The 21889-nt window shown below is 33.9% G+C and overlaps 1 protein-coding gene across 1 annotated transcript; it reads left to right on the plus strand.

Moving 5' to 3' along the window:
* The first annotated feature begins 1600 nt into the window (after positions 1–1600).
* LOC133873758 (UDP-glycosyltransferase 86A1) lies at positions 1601–3431 on the plus strand. Its single transcript, XM_062311514.1, has 2 exons — positions 1601–2191; positions 2300–3431. The coding sequence occupies exons 1-2, from the start codon at positions 1669–1671 to the stop codon at positions 3220–3222; spliced, it is 1446 nt and encodes a 481-aa protein (XP_062167498.1). The 5' UTR covers positions 1601–1668; the 3' UTR covers positions 3223–3431.
* Positions 3432–21889: the final 18458 nt, after the last annotated feature.

Consider the following 21889-nt stretch of genomic DNA (forward strand, 5'->3'; position numbering starts at 1 on the left):
GCCGACATGCATCATAGGTGGGTTTTTAGGAGATGAAAAGTCTAAAATACCTAAACTTTTCCTCAAAGAAGGGGGGGGGGGGGGGGGGGGGGGGGGGGGAGGGGGCGTTATGACCACCCCATTCCAACCAATTGGGGCCATGGGGTGGTTTGGCCACCCCTACTCCAAACAAATGGGGATGATCGTAGTCACCCCATGTTTTTAGGAAAAATTGACTTTTCATCCCCTAAAAACCCATGTATGGCGCACGTGAGCATTATTCCGACAGAGAAGACGGTAATTGTTAACGGATGGGTTACATTGACAATTTCATAAACTTAGTGGGGGGACATTGCCAGTTTTAAAATATTTGAGGCAAAATCAAAAAAGCAATGCAACTTCAGGGAGGGTAAAATGTATTTTTTTTCCAAATTTTAAATTTGAAGACAAATCAATACAAGCGTAGATAATTTAAGTTTACACCCATCTCCAAAATTCGACGTGCTTGATCTCAAATCACTTGTATTTAGGGTTTTAATCGAGTCAAGTCGAACCGAGTATTGAAATTTCAAACTTTATTCATTTAATTTTATTTTGAATACAAGCCGAGCTTGAACTTATCACAAAGTTAGATAATTTGTTCAAGTTTGGCTCATTTATTTTTCGAGTGAACTCTAATTTATTTACAAGCTGCTCAGTTACCTTATTCATTCTTTATATAAAGTAAATATTATGATTTTTTTCCCCCTTAAATCCACACTAATTATTGTTAAGATTTTATCATTTGAGTTAATTAAACAAATTAACTTGAATATTAAATAATCCCATCTCGAGTTTATATGTATGTATATAAAATCAATATGCGCGCACACACACATAGTTATACATATACAAACAAACACACTGATCATGTACACACAAATATTACACAAAGATATGATTCTTCACCACCTAAATATATAACTTTTCACCACCTTATCTATGTGGTAAGGTGGTCCATATATCTATATCAAGACTCACGACAACAATAATTCAAGTTATGTCTATTATATTAGGAAGAGAATTCTATTTACTTAAAATGTTCTAATTACAAAATTAAAATAATACTATAAAAATTGATAAAAATGAAAGTTATACTCGTTTATAAGAATTTTAAAAGTTGAGCTAAATTTATATGAATATAATTTATTTAATAATTAAGCTTAATTTTGTGTTTACAACTGACTATTTATTAAAATGACCGAGTTCTAGTCAAATTTAGAAGAATGGAGTAATTCATCTACGGCCTACTTATTTGTTACCGTTAGGGATATTTCAGTCATTTCATAGTACTGAGATGAGGGCGGCTGCTTTTAATTTGTGGATGCCGAGTGCACGTGATTGTCTCCTGTTGCGGTCTCGGTTGAAATAGACAGTGATCGAGGGGTATATTTCATAATAATCCCTTTCTCAATTCCCAGAGTTCCCGTAAATTTGGACAACACCGGCCAGTTGTTTATTTCTTTATTTATTTCTGTTTTTTTTTTTTTTTTTTTTTGTATTGTCCATTTATTATTTTGGACGAACATGGCCGTATATAGTTTATGTTCGAATTCATAAGAAGCATCAGGGTTTAGCTATAGTGATTCCATTTCCATCGATCTCTCTCCGTCTCTCTCTAGAACATATATATATATATACCACACACCGATGGAGAACAATCAGCTGCAGAAGCCTCACGCTATCATGTTTGCCTACCCTCTTCAAGGCCATGTAATCCCCTTCGTCCATCTAGCCTTGAAGCTTGCATCCAAGGGCTTCACCATCACCTTCGTGAACACCCTCTCAATCCACCACCATATAAGAAAATCCCAACCCAGTAGCGCCGACAGTAACATCTTCGCCGGGGCACGTAAATCCGGTCTAGACATACGTTACATGACCATCAGCGACGGTTTTCCACAAGGGTTCGACCGTTCCCTCAACCATGACCAGTTCATGGAAGGTGTTTTACACGTCTTCTCGTCCCACGTCGATGAACTTGTCGGGAAAGTGGTTCACTCCGACCCTCCGGTCACTTGCCTGATTGCAGACACTTTTTTCGTTTGGTCATCAATGATTGCCAACAAGTACAACCTCGTTAATGTTTCTTTCTGGACTGAACCAGTTTTGGTTCTTTCTCTCTACTATCACTTGGACCTCCTTAGAAAAAATTGTCATTTTGCTTCTCAAGGTACGTATACTTCTCTCTTCACCTCGATCTCTTTTGTTATTTTTTAATTTTGTAACTAAAATAAACAATCTTTCTTTTGGTGATTTTACTTTTTAATATCATTACTAGATAATCGTAAGGATCCCATCGACTACATACCGGGTGTGAGGACCATCGAACCAACGGACTTGATGTCTTATCTTCAAGCCACCGACAACATATCGACGGTGGTGCACCGTATCATATACAAGGCATTTGAGGATGTAAAAAGAGCGGACTTTATTGTATGTAACACTGTCCAAGAGCTCGAATCCGAGACCATCTCAGCCTTACAACAAAAGCAGCCAATATATGCAATCGGACCAGTTTTCCCAACTGGGTTCGCCACGAGCATGGTGCCTACTAGCCTATGGTCCGAGTCGGACTGCACCCAGTGGCTTCAGACCAGGCCCCATGGATCAGCTTTGTACATCTCGTTTGGAAGTTATGCTCATGTTAGTGAAGAAGATATTGTAGAGATAGCCTATGGGGTTTTAATCAGTGGAGTGAGTTTTATTTGGGTGCTTCGCCCTGATGTTGTGAAATCTGATGAAACTGATTTCCTGCCCGCTGGATTTGAAGATGAGATCAAAGGTAGAGGCTTGATCGTGCCGTGGTGCCATCAGATTGCTGTGATCTCACATCCGACAATCGGAGGGTTCCTAACTCACTGTGGATGGAATTCAATATTGGAAAGCATATGGTGTGGTGTTCCACTGCTGTGTTTCCCTTTGCTGACTGATCAATTCACTAATAGAAAATTGGTGGTGGATGATTGGAGGATCGGACTCAATCTATGTGACAAGAAGCCAATCTGCAGACGGGAGGAAGTTGCAGAAAAAATTAATCTTCTTATGAGTACTGGAGATCAATTAGCTGATGAATTGAGGGTGAATATCAAGGAGCTCAAAGGAACACTAAAGAATACATTGACCACCGATGGATCATCAGAAAAGAATCTCAATCAATTCATCAATGATGTGAAAACAAAAGTACAAAGAAGGTTGGGATGACACATGCATGGGAACACAACGGTCCATGTTCCAATGACGCTTAGCTTTCATTCATTATGTTATCTTTAGATAATGTGTAATCGAATGGAACTCTGACGTCAATATTATCTCTCTCATAATCTACCCACTTGTTCACTAGATAATTCCAGTGGGATCACCTCTGTATTCCTGAGCCCGACATCTAAATAATACTATAGATTTGAGAGCCACATACTGCATGTATCCTGGGTCCATATTTTGGAGCTTATTGAGTGAGCCATTTGTGAAATGTACAAAGACAAATGCATAGTATTGGATGATGCTAGACTTTATTATTGAGTGTTAATTAAGTTAGGATTGACACATGTTTGGTACAGTTCTTGGCACGGCCTGACCGGCGATGGGCTATTTGCAAAATAATAAGAGCGTCAAAAGGTCTCTAGGTGGCTTAAACGGAGACACTGCTCTGATGCCTATGCTACCATGTATTTTTGGAGTGACTGGCAATGAGCTAGGGTTTTTTTTTAGGGGAATTATGTCTCTTTTACCTTATGCCTTGTGTCCCTTTTACAGAGTTTTTGGTAGCTGAGTCCTTGCATGTAGAACTCTGTGTAGCTATAGAGACAGAATATTGCTATCATATCATATATAGTCACTGATCTCTTGGGATTTGGTTCTCTCATTGAAGGGGATTCCTCAGTTATTATCCATACAATCTTTGTATTCAAGTGAGATTCTTTGTATGTGCCATATTAATGGTTGTATAAGTGTTGTGTTTCCATAAGGAGTCTATCTTCCTCTAACAACTAAATCATATTCCATGTAGATATGATTGAGTGAAACCCACGATGAGATTTATTCCCAACAGTTACCCCTCAATTCCCATTGCTGACTTGTCCAATTGGTAGGGCATCGGGAATCTTTTGTGTATTCGTGATTGGAGTTACCTTGGTCCTTCAATGCTGCAAGCACAATTTCAGATATCAGGTGCTTGTCAGAACCACGGTTGTTGGGGTGCCTAGCTAGTGGCGTAGGTCTTACCCCCCGAGCTCGCGGCTCTATACTTGTCATGTATCGGGTCCGGTATAAAACTTGTGAACTAAAACTGCACACCCGGTGATGACGAGTAAGAGGCTTTCATGTATCGAGATATGTTGAGGGTAAGGCTTCAATCTTGGGACTTTGATTTTGTCTCGAAAAGGGCTTTGGGAAGCTTTATTCCCGAGATGTTTTGAGGTTAAGAATCTCATCTTAAACATTGAGTGTATCTTGAAATGTATTTCGAAAAGCTGTATTTTCGAGATGGTTTGAGACTTTGAGGTAAGACTCTAGTTTTGAACATTGATTGTGTCTCGGAAAGCACTCCGAAAAGCTATATTTTCGAGATAGTTTGAGCTTAAGACTTTCGCCTTGAACTTTGATTTGCCTCAGAAAGTACTCTGAAAAAGCTGTATTTTCGAGATGGTTTGAGGTTAAGACTCTAATCTTAAACCTTGATTGTGTCTCGAAAAGTACTCCGAAAAACTGTGATTTCCGAGATGCTTTGAGGTTAAGACTTTAGTCTTAGAACCAGAGACGGAGCCAGACATTTTAATGGGAGGGGGCCGGGCCAAATAAATTTTTTTCTTAAGTATAGGTTAAAGTATATATATATATATATATATATATATATATATAAAGGTAAATTTTAAGTAAATTAAACATAACCCAGTTTTGATATTTTATTATTCCCTTCAAATTGAAAATTAATAAGCAAAAGTGAAAATAGTTTTTTGGAAAAAAAAAAAAAAAAAAAAAAAAAAGTAAAGAAAACCGTTGTCCAAAGATTCAGAAAATAAAAAATAAAAAATGTCTCAATTTCTGTATTGAAATTGAGAAATTTCAGTTGGTTGAATTGTGTACTTTTCGGCCTTCTCGCAAGGCTTTACCTGAATGACATGGCTCTTGAAGCTAATATTATCTTGCTCCTTTTGTTAGAACAATCCACTCTAATTAACGCAATAACCCACCAACTGTTATTTAAAACACATTTTGCTAAACACAATACAATACAAATGAAACGCATATCTTCTAGACTTTTCTAATGTCATCTTGCTATTTTTATCCATTTTACGTTATTGTTGCCACACATCCTTAGGAAATCAAGCTTTGTTAGGCATGTGACTCCTCAAATCCACATCTGTCTTCTTCCAATGCACTGCTTTACTAAACCCTTTTAATTTATTTTGAACAAAGCCTTTACAACTTTGTAAAGCTTATTCTATCGTTACCTTCTCAGACATGTCTTTTGCTACCGTTAAATATTAAAGGAAAAAAATTTTGATAATAAAGCTATCGTTCTAAATGAGATGAAATCAGTTGAAAAGATAATAAAGAGGAAAGGGCCAAGAGGCAAAAAAATTTCTTGTTAGGGGTCAATAGGCAAAAAAAACTTCAATTATTTTTTTTTTACCTTATTTATTATTTTTTTTCTTGAGAGTTGAGGGGGGCCATGGCCCCCACCGGCCCCCCCCTCTCTCCGTCATTGCTTAGAACCTTGATTTTGTCTCGGAAAATGCTTTGGAAAGTTGTATGTTCGAGATACTTTGAGGTTAAGACTCTAGTCTTAGAACTTTGATTTTTTTCTCAGAAAGTGCTTTGAAAAGCCGAATTTTCGAGATGCTTTAAGGTTAAAACTCTATTCTTGAACCTTGATTCTGTCTCAAAAAGTGCATGTTCTTAAACCTTAATTCTGTCTAGAAAAATGCTCCAAAAAGCTGTATTTTTCAAAATGATTTGAGGTTATGACTCTACTCTTGAAACCTTTTCTTTGTCTTGAAAAGTTGCCTAAGAAAGCTGTATTTCCAATTTGTTGGGGAATTATCCTTCCCCAACCCGAAAATGGGTCTTCAGAATGGCCCATCTCTACCTTGCCCAGTAGAATGGCCCAATCAGTTAATCAAACCCCCGTAGAATCGCACAAAGTGTTCACCTCACAGACCAACAAAGAGTCCGAGATAGAAGATCCCCGCATTTATTAAGATCTTTGGGCATTTATTAGACAAGAGATTAGATGGTCAAATCAAGTCAGAGGACAAGGTGGATTACAGCATCACGCACCGCCCCTCAGGCCAGCTCATCATGCCAAGAAGTCAGACTGCCATAAATGGCCTTCGATCATGTCACATCTAGTCACTGTTCTCTCACAATGAGTGAACAGTAATCTGAAGATTGAGAAAGCCCACACGTGCAAATTTGTGAAAGAGGGACGACGTAAATAGCTACCATAAATTTGGTAACACCTAATTTTTCTGATAGCATTTACCCTCTTTCTCAAAAACTCATCATTGACTTAACCATCAGAGGAGGCGCCCCCGGCCAACTCTCGACAAACCTTTGCTATTTTGCAGGTCACATTATTTTCCAACTGAAAACTCAATCAACGACCGACACGTCACCATTCAGAAACTGTCATCAACACAATTAATAAAGCATTCTAAATATTTTCAACATGGTCATGCTTTCTCATAGAAATTTATTGTTCATATCTATGATAACTTCAATTCTTGATAGGAAAAATGCCTTCAAATGACAAAAGGTAATTTGTTCAATGGCCTTGGGTGCCGTGCTCTCTCTTAAAAATTTCTTTTTACCATTTTTGAGATTACAAAAGTAACCAGTTTCACTAACAGGTCATAAGCCAATAAATTGACAGTTAATACCAAAAATTCGCAAATGAGAATGAGAATTTATTTTTGAATATCTAAAAGGAGATGGACGTCAAGTGTAAATTTGTCAATTAATATCCGAAAGGAGAGAACTGGAGTTGTCGAATAGTGATTCCCAAGGAAAAAGGTATGTCTACACTATTTTGATTAAGTTTGTTATACCCTATTTTAGCAGGCTATGCCTCTATTTTAGTCACTTGCAAATTTGATATATATATTATGTGCACCTATTTTCTAGTACTACGTAGTCTGTACCTATAACTCAAAGGAATTCTAAAGCATACATTGACCACTCATGGATCATCAGAAAATTATGACTTTCAATCAATTCATCAATGATGTGAAAACAAAATTACAAAAACAAATGGGATGACACGTGAGAACATAACCGAACATCTTCCAATAACGCTGAGAGCATCTCCAGCAGATTAGGTAAGAGTTTTATATTAGCTATATTTAGCTAATAAGACCATTTTTTCTCCTCCAACATATTAGTTAGAGTCTAGGTAAAATGCATAAAGTGATACAGTGAATACTAACTTTTTGTTATTCACTGTTGTACACTAGATAATTATTTTATTGTTTTTTCATTTTATTTTTTAGTTGTTTATTGTTTGTCTCTTTTTCATGAAAATATAATATAATAATAAAAAAAGTGAGAAATAATATTTAAAAGCAAGTAGAAAGTAGAATAGAGAATCTGTTGTCAGTCTATAGAAAAGATGGTAGCTAAAGTAGAGAGTTACATTTTTTTTCATTAGGTATTTTACCAATTGTTGCTGGAGATGCTTTTAGCTTTCATTGTGTTATTTTTTGTTAATCATGTGATAGAATCCAACTCTTCTGGCCCATGTGGGTAGTGGTTTTTTCTCCAAATCCAACTATTAGGCTTTTTCATTCATTTCATTTTTTTCCCCACATGAATTGTGATACTTTGTCTGATTGTGAAGCCTTTTGAGGTATGTATCATGTGTCATTGTCATGGGTGAGCCACAAACAATGAACTCTTATGGTCCACAACAATATGGTTAAAGATTATACTTTATTGTACATTTGTTTTTATGTGGGTGCATATGTTTTTTAGATTATGTCAATGCATGTTGTTACTAGCTAATTTAATCCATGCTTGGTGTAGAAATAGCAACGCCGTTGGTGGATATATTAATTTACCATGAGGGGTTTACGTTTGGAACAAATTTGAAATAAGTAGGAGGAGATGTCTTGGATATACCTGATATAGATGGAGACCGCTTTTGTTTCATGGACATTCAAAATGTAGTCCAAGACTATCTAGGGTATAAAGAGAATGGTACAATGTATTACAAGTTTGATGAAGATGGTTATTAGGGTATTCATGTACTAACAACGGATCGTGTGATAATTAAAATGTTGAATGAGTTGGTGAAAGTTGGGAGACATAACTTACGCATATATGTAGAGCATGCACTTAATGAACCCCAACCAGTTGAAGTGGTGCCTCCACCTTTGCTTCTACCCCAATCGACAGCTAAGGTGGAAATTGATGACTACGAGTTAAAAGAATCACACGTGCCCGAGTTGGATGAGACAGAAATGCAGTACCAGCCACAAGAGCCTCAACAATAGCTACATCTATCCCCAAAGCAGCCACAACAACCTCAACAATAGGCTGCACAACATGCTAATGTGCAAGATGATGGCCTCCTTTTTAGTGACTTTGAGCAAAGAGACGATGATGAACTTGAAATATTTAATGAAAAGAGTGATGAAATATTGAAGGCTACTAGGGAGGCTATAATAAGATGGTTTCAATAATGAGCTGCTCTATCTTCATCATCCAACAAGATTGGAGGAGCTGAAGTTGAATGGAAAGATCTAGATGACTATTATCCTGATAGTGAGCTAATGAGTTTAGAGAGTGATTTAGACAAAGCTGAAGAAGGGTCTTCCAAATGTGATAGAAAGAAGAGGAGGTATCCAAAGAGGAATGTTGTTCATGACTTGACACAAACCATTATCTTAAAGCTTGGGTTGAAGTTTACTAACCCTTCTCAGTTTAAGGATGTACTGAGGTTATACCTAATTCAAGAAGGGTTTGAATACACCTACTTGCAAAATGGGAAAAAACGGATGTCCGCTTTTTGCAAGAGAATTGTGGTTAGAGAATTCAAACATCCTAGATGATTTATACGAAGGCTTTTCAAATTAAAACTTTCTTCGACGTCCACAACTGTGGCAGCCACTATAAGAATAAAAGGGCAACAATCAAATGGGTTGTAAAAAGATATTTGAATAACTTTCGGGACTAGGACAATTTGAAAGCATCAGCATTGAAAGATCAAATTAACCTTGAGTTTACTTTGTTGAGTTATCACCGTGCAAAGAGAATGACATTTTCCATACTAAAAGGGAGGCATGATGAGCAATATAGACACACAAGGGAGTATGCAATGACAATATTGAAGTGGAAACCTAGTAGCTCAGCATATGTACAAAGGGATAGAAGATCCTTCCAACGGATGTGGTTTGGCAGCATGTAAGCATGGATTCTTGGTTGGCTGTAGGTCCATGATTTACGTTGATGCTTGTTTTCTAAAGGGCTGGTTTGTTGGACAGTTGGATGCTACTGATGGCATATACCCTATAGCATTTGTTGTTTGAGACAAGAGAGACCTGGACGTGGTTTCTTAGTAAACTATTGGATAATATTGGGAGTCTAGCTAACAATAAGTGGGCATTCATGTCGGATCGACAAAAGGTACCAAAATGAACTATAGAGAGTTTATTAGAAAATTGCATTTGTTTTATTTGACCATTTGTTTATCTGAATGTTGTCCTAATCATGTTCTTTTTCATACATAGGTGTTGCTTGATGCTTCAGAGTTTTTTTCTGCCTGGTCATGAGCACAGATTTTGTGTAAGGCATTTACATGCAAACTTTAAAATTAAAGGATTCAAGGGCAAGGCTTTTAAATATAATTTGTAGGCTACAACTCGAGCTTCGAATGAATAACATTTCAAGACCTACATGGATGTCATCAATGGTATGCATGTTGAAGCCCTTAACTACCTTGATAAGATAGACCCAAAGTTGTGGCCAAGACATGCTTTTAGCACCCATAGTTGCAGTGACATCCTATCAAACAACATTGCAGAGACATTAAATGCTTGGATCGTGGAAGTAAAAGAAAAACCTATTTTAACTATAATGGAGATGATAAGGCGACAAAATGAATATGTTCAATCAGATAAGAGTTTGAGCTGCAAAATTAACTAATACTATATGCCCTAAGATCGTAAAATAGTTGGAGCAAAACAAGAGTGACGCAAGGAACTACATTTTCATGAAGCAACAATCTTGAGTTCGAGATTGACCATAGTCACAAACCTAGGAGGGTGGTCAATTTGAGAATAAAAAGTTGTGGATGTGGTAGGTGGCAACTGAATGGTATTCCCCACCCTAATGCATGTTGTGCTATATATACTACTAGGGAAGTTCCAGAGACATGCTTTAGTAAGTGGTACCTGATGGAGACGTATTTGAATTCATATGCTCCAAAGATCCATCTTATGCCTAGGCCTAATGAATGACTTGGTGATAATGATACTAAACCTATAGAACCCCCTTTCTATTGGAAACAAAAGGGTGGGCTGAAAAAGTTGAGACATAAAGGCCCAAAGGAAAATGAGCAACAAGAAACTGTTAATGTAACTCAATAAGGGTATGATGTAACATGTGAAAAATGCAGTAAAAAAAATGCCACAATGCTAGAGGTTGCAAGCAAATAAATAACCCTAATAGGAAAAAGTGGCCCAAAAAGGTTAGGGTTAGGAAGCCTAAAACTGCATCTGATGTGTGTTTTTTTTTTTTTTTTAATAACAAATCCTTAAATTGTTTTTAGTAAATGTTACAGTAATTCTTACTAATTTGAATTGTTACCAACACTAATGGAGGTAAACTTATGGCAGAATGGAGGCTCATTTGCAATATAAGCCACTAAAAATGTGGAATTGCTATTTAATTGATAGAGATAAATAAAAATTCAAAAACAAATGGTGCTTATGCTATGGAGGGAAACACTGATATATGGAAACTGTTTCGTTGATCTTGTGGAGAAAAAGAAAAGAACTGGTCAATCCATGGAAACAAACCAACTGAAAGAATTCTAGAATGAGCTAATATGGATGAATATGATGACTCCCAAATTACAGTCCATTCGTCTTAGTTTGATCAACTACCTGCACATGGGTGGTTGTATGTTTTTTGCAACATTTTCATTTTGTGTTCATTCTATTCCAATTAGGTTGCCTTTATTTTATGGTGGCTACTAACATGAATTACATTTTCATAATGTTGGTGTTGGCAGCATGAACCCCAACATGTGGACATCCCACAAACATCATCAAAACCAATGAGGTCTAGGGGTAGAAAGTCAAAAAGGGAAACAAGGGTGAGTATTCAATTTTATTTGGGAATGATGGTTACTATAATGGTTATGGTTGTACATGTTATCATTTGTTTAAATGTAGTAAAATAATAACTTCTTTTTATTGTGGTAATGGTGGTATAGGTTGAAGGCTCACAGGAAGTAGAACACATTAACATTAGATCAGAACAAAGTCAGCAAGCAGCCAGTCGATCAGTAGGAATGTGGCAATAGTGACAAAATATATTTGTTGTGTTTTTGTGGTAGAATAGGTGTGACAATATTTTTGGGACATTTTTATGTGACATCTATACGAGGTTATGGAACAGTTTTTTGTTACAACTTTTTGTTAAGGGTCATCATTTGAACAGTAACTTATCTTGCAAAGGTTTTATGCCGAGTTGAAGGGTTGACCATTTGAACACAATATTTGATGTATAAAAGTTCTATGTTGAAAAAGGTTGTCTTTTAATGAATATGCTCTAAACAGGTTGTTGTCTTCAACATTTTATGCTTTATGTTTACATCATTTCAAACAACTCATTTCAACAAAGAAAATGTTCTAATTTCATTACATATTTTAATTGAAAATATTACAACAGTCAAAGTGCTCCATTACATAAAAAGTTAAAGTTATGCACTAAGTGCAATACAAAGAACCAACAATGACAACATCAAAGTTAGGATTAACCATTTCTCTCTTGCCTTATATATGTTATTTTCCTTCTCTAGGTACTCAATCCTTTCCGTGTATATATGACATTCCTTCTCCAGCTGCATTTCCAGTTGCTTAACTCTTTCCATATATTTGACATTTTCATTCCCTAGGATTTCAACCCTTCTATGAGTGTCTCATTTTCATTGTCAAGGTTCTTAAGCATTTTCAACAGCATAGGTCAAACCTCTACAACCCTATTAGAAGTTGGAAGGTCCATCCATTGGAAAAAATAGCAAGTTGAAATTATCTACATCAAATGGAAAAAATTGTGGATTTATCATATTAGTAACTGTAATGCCCTGCCTTTTACAAAAAGGCGTAAGTGAAAATTTTGAATTTGCACGTAACATTATGACATCATCAGAGTTGAGATTTGACAGGGAACATAATATAATAATATAATTTGGCCTTCTCATATAATAATTACGCACAAAGCATTAACATATGTGCCACATGCGGCACTAATAATATGTAACCATTGTTTTAAGCTAGTACAAACCAACATATAAAATATTACATATTAAAAACAACCCTTAAAAGTCTCATTCATAAATAACAAGTTCAGCATAATAATCCTAAATGTCCTGACCTCTCTCCTGTCCTACAAAAACATGTATGAGATTGCAGTCATTACCAGAATCTCATATTGTGATCAAGTGAGTCAACTGCTTTCAATAATATAATGAAATACTGATCTATTTAAAAGTACACTATGTAAAAATATGATAACAGTTTATATACATATGCACAATCTCATTTATTTATCTTATCGGAACTTCTCTTGTTTAGAGTCGTACCTCCGGTTAACATGTTATTTAGAGTCATACCTGGCCTCCATTATTGAAGTCATACCTCCATTACTGATAAGTTCATTAATCACAACAGTAACATATGCAAAGTAAATTTAATAGCAGGCTCATGATTCATGATAGTAAAATAGGCAAAATTCAAAACAAAACATATAAAGTTTCAAACAACTTGCATACAATTAAATAAAGCAGAAATCACAACATTATGGAAACCAGTATCACTCTCAGTAAGTATTTTAGAAATACTTACAGTTATTTCCTGCTTCAAAAAGTATTCACACACAAGTGTTCACTGCAATATAATTTAGTACAAGTGATAGTGTTTTAACACAAAATTGCTAAGAACCTATTTTAACACTTTTACATTTCTCACTTCTAAATTACTTAATTTCTAATGTCGTTTAGATATTATAAGTGCATATAAAATTAATCAATTAAAATACCACATTTTTCATGTGGGCATTATTAAAGCATTTATTAATTAACGTCTAAAATATCTTTAAATTAAAACGGGCATTACCATGGCATTAGTATTAAAAACTTATATATTTTCCTATCAAATAAACATAATAATTCCATTAATATTAAAAATGGGTTTTATATTTTAAAATAACTGGATAGCACAACGGTATAAATATAAATAATCCTTATTTTAATTTTATAAAATTTGGACGGAATAACGGCATTAGTGTTACTAATACCTAAAAATACTTTTAGAATTTTGGGCAGCGTAACAACGTTTTTATAAAACATTACTTTTTATTCGGGCATCACGACATGATTTATTATCTAAATATGCCACTTGGAATACCCTGTTTTAAAACAACATAAAACACACATTAAAACATTAGATAACTTATTAACTTTAAATAATCTAATAGCTTTAAAAATCATAAAATGTTAAATAAAACTTACCAAATACCTTAAATGATATTTTGAGATATTAAAAGCACTTCAAAAACATTATAGACCGGTTGAGAGAGATAAGAGAGGATCCTTTGATTACTTTTTTTTTTTTCTTTTCCTTTTCTTTTATTTTTCCTTTCCTTTTATCTGTTTCCACTTTTCTTTTTCCTTTTATGTTTTTCTCTTTTCTTTCCTGTACAGCCGATCACACACACAAAGAAGAGAGATTTCAGAGTTCTACTACTTGTTAACCGAAAAATGAAGACAAAATGGTTTTCAATTATTGTCTTTTCTTTAGGAAGAACTGGAAAAGTCTAGAAAAGAAAATGAAAGAGGCTTACCAAAAAGGAAATTTTAGAGAGTTCTCCTCTCTACTTTTCTTTTCCTATTTTATTTTCCAAAAACAAAAAACAAGGAGAGAAAGAAGAGAGAGCTATTGCAACCCGAGACCCACAGAGAGAAACAGGGAGATTTTGAGGGAGTTCTTTCCTCTTTTTTCTGTTTTTCTTATTGTTCTTTCTTTTCCTTTGTACTGGGTTGCTAAATGTGTGAAGAATAGGGGGACAACTAGAGGAGAAATATGAGAGTAAGAGTTTTATGCGTTGCTTGTGCAACCCAGAGAAAGAAGAGAGTTGATTATGGGTTTTCTACTGCTGTAGGAACTGAGAAGAAGAAGATGTTACAGAGAATATTTGGGAGTGAGAGAGAGATACCAAGAGGGGAAGAAGAGAGGTAAAAGGTGATGTGCGATTGGAGGGGGGGGCTGCATCTCTCTTTTTATACACACACGGAAGGCCAAGATGATTTGAGTGGCATTTGATCAACAATTGAGAAGGGGGCATCTGGGCGAGCTGTTATGTAAAAAATGATTTTTCATTAAAATCTCTTATCTCGATCTAACAAGAGTTTTGATTCTGACGAGTGCCTTGGTTCCCATTGTGATTAAATTAAGCTGGGCATGTAAGCTGTGTAGGCTGGGCATCAACATGTAGGTTGGCTATAAGTCTTCTTCTAAAATATTTATTATCTACAACTAACCAACATTTAGCTTCTAACTCTATATATATATATATTCTATTAATGAAACTTGTTTCGCCTTCATTTAAGTCATAAGCTGGAAATTAATGGCTGAGTTATTGAATGCACAAAAATCATCAATGGGTAATGATGACTTTAATAAAAATTAGAGGCCCATTAATTAATAATGTTGTATGTGAATTTTCGTCTAAATTAAAGGTAGCACGTTTCGCGGGTGTTTTTATATCCTTAACGAAGTCAAAAAATCTTGAAATTTGAGGATAAATAGAGGACTTCAAGTATAGTTTTCTAGTTTTTGAATCAATTAAAACAGAGTTCGTTTGACCCTATTTTCGTCATTCCAAAGTTTAAGGTCTGTTAAACTTTTTATCAAATTGGATTTATAAACGTGCTTCAATTAATTTCAATGAATATTTTAATCTTATAAGTATTTATATCAAATATTAATAAATATTAATATATTATTTTGTTCTATTATTAGGTTTTAAATTTCCATTTTAAGATGTTATATTTTATGTCTTAAAATCTGGGGCGGTACAATAACAATTCTTACAATCCCCCAATATGAACGTTTTCCCTTAAGAGAAAAAAATTTATCGTTTGTGGATCATATCAGGCTTAGCCACAAAATCGTTTGCCAGGGTTTTCCTCGGTCCGTGAAGTCTTCAATGGTGCAGTTATGTCGCAATTACAAACTAAAGACTCCATCCATAGCCAAATGAGGAAGAACCTAAAGATTGATTCATCTTTATCTGCTATTAGGACCCATAAATAAGCATTTTTTTTCTTACCCAAAATAAATAAAGCATAACAAACCTTATCTTTGCCACGACCATCTGACAAGTTGTAACTACCAGAGCTGCTTACAAAGATTCTTGCCATTTGCAGTTAATCTTTTGGTTGACCAAAGGGGTCTCTAGGTCCCATGGATAGAATTTCCAAATCCCATCCATTACCCGAGACGAAGAAGAAGTGAATCTCTCACTTCTTGACGCTAGCCTACTTCACAAGCACATGAATTAATTTTTTATGATGAGCCTAGAACGTCAATAACCACTCGTTGATTTGACTCGAATGATAAATAAAGAGGAACTCTCGCAAAGTCATCTAAGTATTCAATAATACCAACGGCCGCAACACAAAACAAGAAATCAGAGCTCTTCATCCATTGGGCATTAGCTTGACTGGAGCCAATGAAGAATAAAAAGCAACTCTCTAACTACCATCGAAAACGAAAGCCAAAAACCAGCCTTAAACATTTTCTCATAAAGACAAACCTCGTGATGCTTGTGATCAACTATAGCCCCCTTGTTGGCAGTAAAGGGGTGAAGCACCATAGACTCGAGAATAGAATATTTATCCCGTAATCAGGCCATATCTCTCTCCGTTAATATCAACCACCACGAACCCCTGTGAAGAACCTCGAATTCCATGTCTTTCTTATGGGCATCGACGGTGGGGAGGTTGTTAGAACCTTTTAAGGGATCTGATACGACCCATTAAATAGGCAACACTCAATCAGAGATGAAGAACTGCTGGTTCATTAAATGGAAGAACCAGACGTAAGATGGTAGTCAACGGAGAATCTAAACTGGCGAAATAGTCAAATGGAGGAATTTGGTTGACGGAAGTTTGGAAGAACATAATACTAAAGAAATATATATAGAGAAAATTGTACAAATGTTATCTTAAGCGAGTCAGAGGTGCAGAAAACGGAACATATAGCAATTGTAGATGAAAGAAAAAGAAAAAAGAAAAGACAAGGCTCAGGATTGAAAAGATAAGACCGATGAAGAATGGTACGTTTTTAAAAGGGTTTTTTAGAAGAGTGTGTAATTGCCAACCCAAAATTCAAAGAAAATGCGTGCCAAAATAAAAATAAAAAAAGACTACCAAGCAAATCGGTGCATTTAAGAGAATAAAGGAAAAAAAAAAAAAAAAAAAAACCGAAGGGTCGGCGCCAATCCCAGTATTGATTAAACGCAAAATTTCTATTATTTGTGGAGGTAACTGTTGAGAATTAAGCCGACAAGGTAGCCTGGCCCACTAAAACCAAAAGATTGGCTTGTAAACCGAAAGCCCATTATTTCAACATACTCGATTCTATAAGCTTGTGCTTTACAAGGGATCCACTTCGACAATAATGAGATAAAATGAATATTTAATCCAAAAATATTTCAAATTTTAGGAAAATGGGATCCCAATACCGAGGTTATCATAAAGGTAAACCCATGAATCAGTGACGCCAAAACATATGCTCCAACAGGCATATCAAAAATACTGTAAAGGGTAAGCTTAAACTAGGCATAAAGGACTTTTGGCCCTTGGCTCAAAACTCCCACTTATTGCATTCAGTTTTCAATCTCATATAGAATTCTAACTTAAGCATCGAAGCTTTCCCCCTCCAGCATCCATCGGCAAGCTCTAGTTCTTACATCTTCCTTTTCTTGCAAGTGCAATTTGACTCGGTGCCAGGAACTATGAAACTGTTCTAGCAAGATCAATAGTGACAGTTTCCTTTGAAGATAAGAACCTTACTTTCTTATCTAGCATGGAATTTAGAGTGGGGAAAATATTTCACTTTTTGGATAAGAAGTTCAATTGGATGGATGGTAAAAGAACAAAAATTCTAGCCTTATTAGATTTGGTACTTAAAAGCCACGGATGAAAAATAATTTGCTAAATACAGATTCTCAAAGTTCAGATCAAATCGAACAAGCTGAAAAACTGGTTGAGAATATGGAAACAAGAAAAAATCTTGATTTACCATACAATTTGGAATTACTAGCAGATGATATAGAACACCTGTGTCTGCTCGATGACAGTCAAAGTCTTATCTTTTCACCTTCACTAGACAACAAAGAGTACAATAACCTTATCAATATGATGTAAGAATGAATAATAGGCGAGAAGCTTAGTGGACCATTTGCAAAAAGCAAATCTATCAATAGTAAAAAAGAATCTACCAGCAAATCGGCTAGCAACAGTTATAGAAATAAAGTGCAAGAAGCATGGTGGAATTTGAGATCTAGTAAAGAAGTTCTCTATAATCAAAAGGCCTATAAGAAAATAAAGTCTATAAACTTTAACCATGTAATATAAGTTAAGAATCTTAGTGTTGTAAGCTATTGTGTAACTCTTTTTTGTCTTTTAGTTTGTCACACATTTATATTAGTAAAATAAGCAATAAGGACTATACAAACAATAGAAAAACTTGTAAGTACTATATTTGTAACAAAGAATGTTATTATGTTTCTCAATGCCCTAAAATAGGAAAACAAGAAAAGAAATTGATCAAATTTCTTGAAAAATAAGAAAATGAAGTTCTATATGGACAAGAATTTTTTATGAAGAAAAAATTTTATATGAAGTCTCAAATGATGAGTAAATTTCTTCTGAAGAAGAATTAATCTTTATAGTCCAAGAAAAAATGTCAAATGATATAACCATTATCCATGGACAAGAAATAGACAATTAAAAACTAAAAGATTTTATAGGAGAAGAAATAAACTTCACTAAAGAACAAATTGAAGAATTAAAAAAGAAATAAAAAATAAAGAAAGAAGAAATTTATAAGTTGTCAAAGTGCAAAATTTTCTCAACACGAGTTTTTGAAAAATTTAGTGGAAACACCACTGCAAAATTATTAAGTGAAGGTAAGGTAAATCTTACTTTATTTGATAAAGCTAAAGTAGCTAGATAGAAGAAGAAATATCTAAAAAATAGATATATCTATATTGACCTAATACAAATAGGAATTATGACAATTTTTAGACAATGACTAGATACTCCAATTTTAGTAGTGGTCTTAGATAAAAGGTTTAGTGACCCTCTTAAAACAAAAATTGGAGGAGTTCAATCTAATCTTGGGAATGAAATAGTTTGGTTTAATATTAAGCCAAACTATTTTATCTCCATTAATGATCCTAATCTGAAAGACACGGTTAGGATAAGGATAAAAACCAAGGGTACAAATATAAAATCAAGTTCTCATGATCTATCAGTTCACTAGAAAACATTCTCTGAATTAACAAAACTACTACACAATATTTAGACAAAATTTTTGTATAAATCTTAAAACCTAGATCTTTCAATATCCTAAGTTAATTGATTGGAAGGATCTAGAAATTCCAAAAAAAAAAAAAAAGCTTTTAAATGATTTAAGTGAATACCAGAATAAAGATACAAGCCATATTTCTCTTCAAGCTTGGGGAATAAACCTTTATTTCCTAAATAGTAGAGTTCATAAATGGATAAAACATTTTCCTGATCAAGAGTGATAATTGGGAAAAATCTGCCAGAATGAGGTTCAATATTCCTAAAAATGTCCAACAAGATGAAACAAAAAACAATAGTTCTAACCAAAAACCTATTGCAATGAAGAATGTCCAAATCTCTATTATGCCATGAATAAATTACCTCAAAGATAAAGAAGAAGAAGATGTAAAAAAAATGCTCAAATCTATCATTTCCAAACAGGAGATGAAGAAATTATTTTCTGTCATAGTCAAAGAAAGAAAAAAAAATACATGTATGTTTTAGGAAACTTTATATAACTTCCTTGGATATAAGCCATATAGTTTTAGTGTCCTAATAGATATTGGAGCTATTATCTGTCGTTGCAAGTGGAATGTTCTTGCCTTTAAAATGTGGATGCTAATAGAGTCCTATTGCCTTCAAATGAATTGATGGTAAGGAAACAAAAATATATTATAAAGTAAAAAAAAGAAAAATATTGCAATTTGGATGAGCAATAATAAATTTGTCATTCCAAAAATACTATGTTTTCCAAATGTGCATGATGAATTTTTGCTAGGTAATAATTTCATACATAATTAATTGCAAATAAAAATTCATTAGAAATTGATTGCACTAACACTCAAAAAAGAGTTAGTTAATATTCCAATACTTGAACAACACAAGTGTAAATGCTTACGAGACTTCTTATGGGATTTCCTTTTTGAAAATTTAGAACCTATTTTTTAAGATTCTTTAAAAATCTTAGTACAACACTTTTTGATCGTAATTAGAGTTACTAATTTGGTTTACCTATTTTTTGGCTTTAACAAGTAAACATTAGTCTTGAAACAAAGTTTATTTTTTTTGTCCAAGGTTATATGTTTTATCTATATTTTTAAGAAAATTCAAGGTAATTTTTCTACACATTTCATCCCATAGGCTTGGGAGTTTGTTGAAGATCTGTGCTAACTAACACTCATGTTTTGGTGGGTTTACCAAAAAATAGCATTTTCTAAAAGATTTAACATATTCTTCAAAATGATAGATATTGCATAATTCTAGCTTGGATAACATAAAATTAGCATCATCTTGAAGTGTTGTGTTACGAGTCTAATGAGTGGATTATTTCTATTAGAATTCTATGAGTAGAGAATAAAGGGATATCATGTTATCCCTAAGTGGTAGTGTGTTATCTCTAAGTAGAAGTAGTAGTAGTAGTTTACTTTATCAAGTATTTTAACTCTATCAGTTCAGTAGACATCTTGTAAGACTAATGTCTTGTAAGGCTATAAAGCCTATTGCTTGTGGAATAAATATAATCAGAGAAATATATTAGCAAACTAATGTTTGTGCTTGGGAGGTGTAGGATTCCTCAAATTGAGTAATGTTTCTTACACAACTCTTACACAACTTTTGTACAACTCTAACTACTTTTTTTATGATCAACCATTGGATTTGTTTTCCTATATATGAGCCATAAATATTCAATGGTTAATCTTAAAAGAAGGTTGTTAGAGTTGTGCGAAAGTTAAGTAAGAGTTGTACAAGAAACATTACTCCTTCAAATTATCTTACCAAAATCAATCATTCTTGTTATGTTTTCATCTCACGTTATGTATACACGTAACATGATTGTTCTTCGGTATAACCACAAAATTGTTCTTTGATAATATTAACAAAATTTCTTAAAATATCTTCTAGTTGTAGGAAATTCGAAAGTAAAGCAGTTTTTCGTTGCTTACCTTCCTCTGTTTTTTTTTTTTCTTCTTTTTTTTCTTTTTTTTCTCCATTGCTTTAACCATTATAAGGTGTCTCCTTGAAGTATGGCTGCAAGATAGTCAATAAAATTTTCTTTTGTAAGTGTTTTTATGGTTGTTACTATAATGGACAAAGATTGAGCTCATTCATCTATAACTTTTATCTGATCTTTAAAAGGAATGTTTGTAAGATCAAGATACGTTTCGTTTTGAGTAACTGGTTCTTTATATCACTTTCTTTGGTATGAAAGATTAGGTAACAAAGTATTTTCTTCGTTTATTAAACCAAAAGATGGTTTCTTTTCTTCTGTATAGATATTTTTATTGTTGAACTCATTGATACCCCAATTTTCAATTTCTTCTGGATCTAATGATTCTTTTATTTTTCTGTTTTTTTATGAAGTGATTTCTTCTTCTTCATTTTCAACATCACTCACCACATTTGTGGTGTGGGAGGAATTAGAAGATTGATTATCTTCATCATCATCAAAAGAAACAAAGTTGTTTCATAGTTAAACAGAGTTAAAAGATCTTCATATTCAAGATAAGTTGTTCTTATCTTTTCAATGATTGCATTTATTTTTTGGACAAAAATTTGTGGATCTTTATAAAGATGTCTCATGTAATTCAAGATCTCTTCAATATATTCATATTCAATATAGTTATAGTCAACTTCTTATTGAATGACTATTATATTTTCAGTTTCATAAAATAATTGTGGGATTTTGTTATCACCAAGACTATATTCATTCCATCAATCTTGATATTTTCTATTTTATTAACTAATTTATACAAAGTTTCTTTAATCTCTTGTCAACTATTGAACTTATTTATTTTATATTAATTTCTATTTTATCAAATGTTATTTCTATTGCTTTAACTTAGACTCAACATAGTTATGATTAATAATTTGATTTTTTTTTTTTTTTTCTGGTTTTTTAAACCATGAATGAATACTATTTCAACTAAGACATACATTACTTAGACTATTTTTCAGACTTATATGCTTCTTGATGCCTAAAACTAATTTCTCTAACGCCAAAAACACGCCTAACTCTGGCTTAAAATGGCTAACGGTAGATACGGTTGTTGAAGTAAATACAAGTAT

This window comes from Alnus glutinosa, chromosome 7 (assembly GCF_958979055.1).
Source record: "Alnus glutinosa chromosome 7, dhAlnGlut1.1, whole genome shotgun sequence".
In the NCBI taxonomy this organism is placed as follows: domain Eukaryota; kingdom Viridiplantae; phylum Streptophyta; class Magnoliopsida; order Fagales; family Betulaceae; genus Alnus; species Alnus glutinosa.

Coding starts and splice junctions, on each gene's coding strand:
- LOC133873758 (XM_062311514.1), top strand. CDS start 1,669: ATGGAGAACAATCAGCTGCAGAAGCCTCACGCTATCATGTTTGCCTAC. Junction 2,192..2,299: donor TTGTCATTTTGCTTCTCAAG/GTACGTATACTT, acceptor TATCATTACTAG/ATAATCGTAAGGATCCCATC.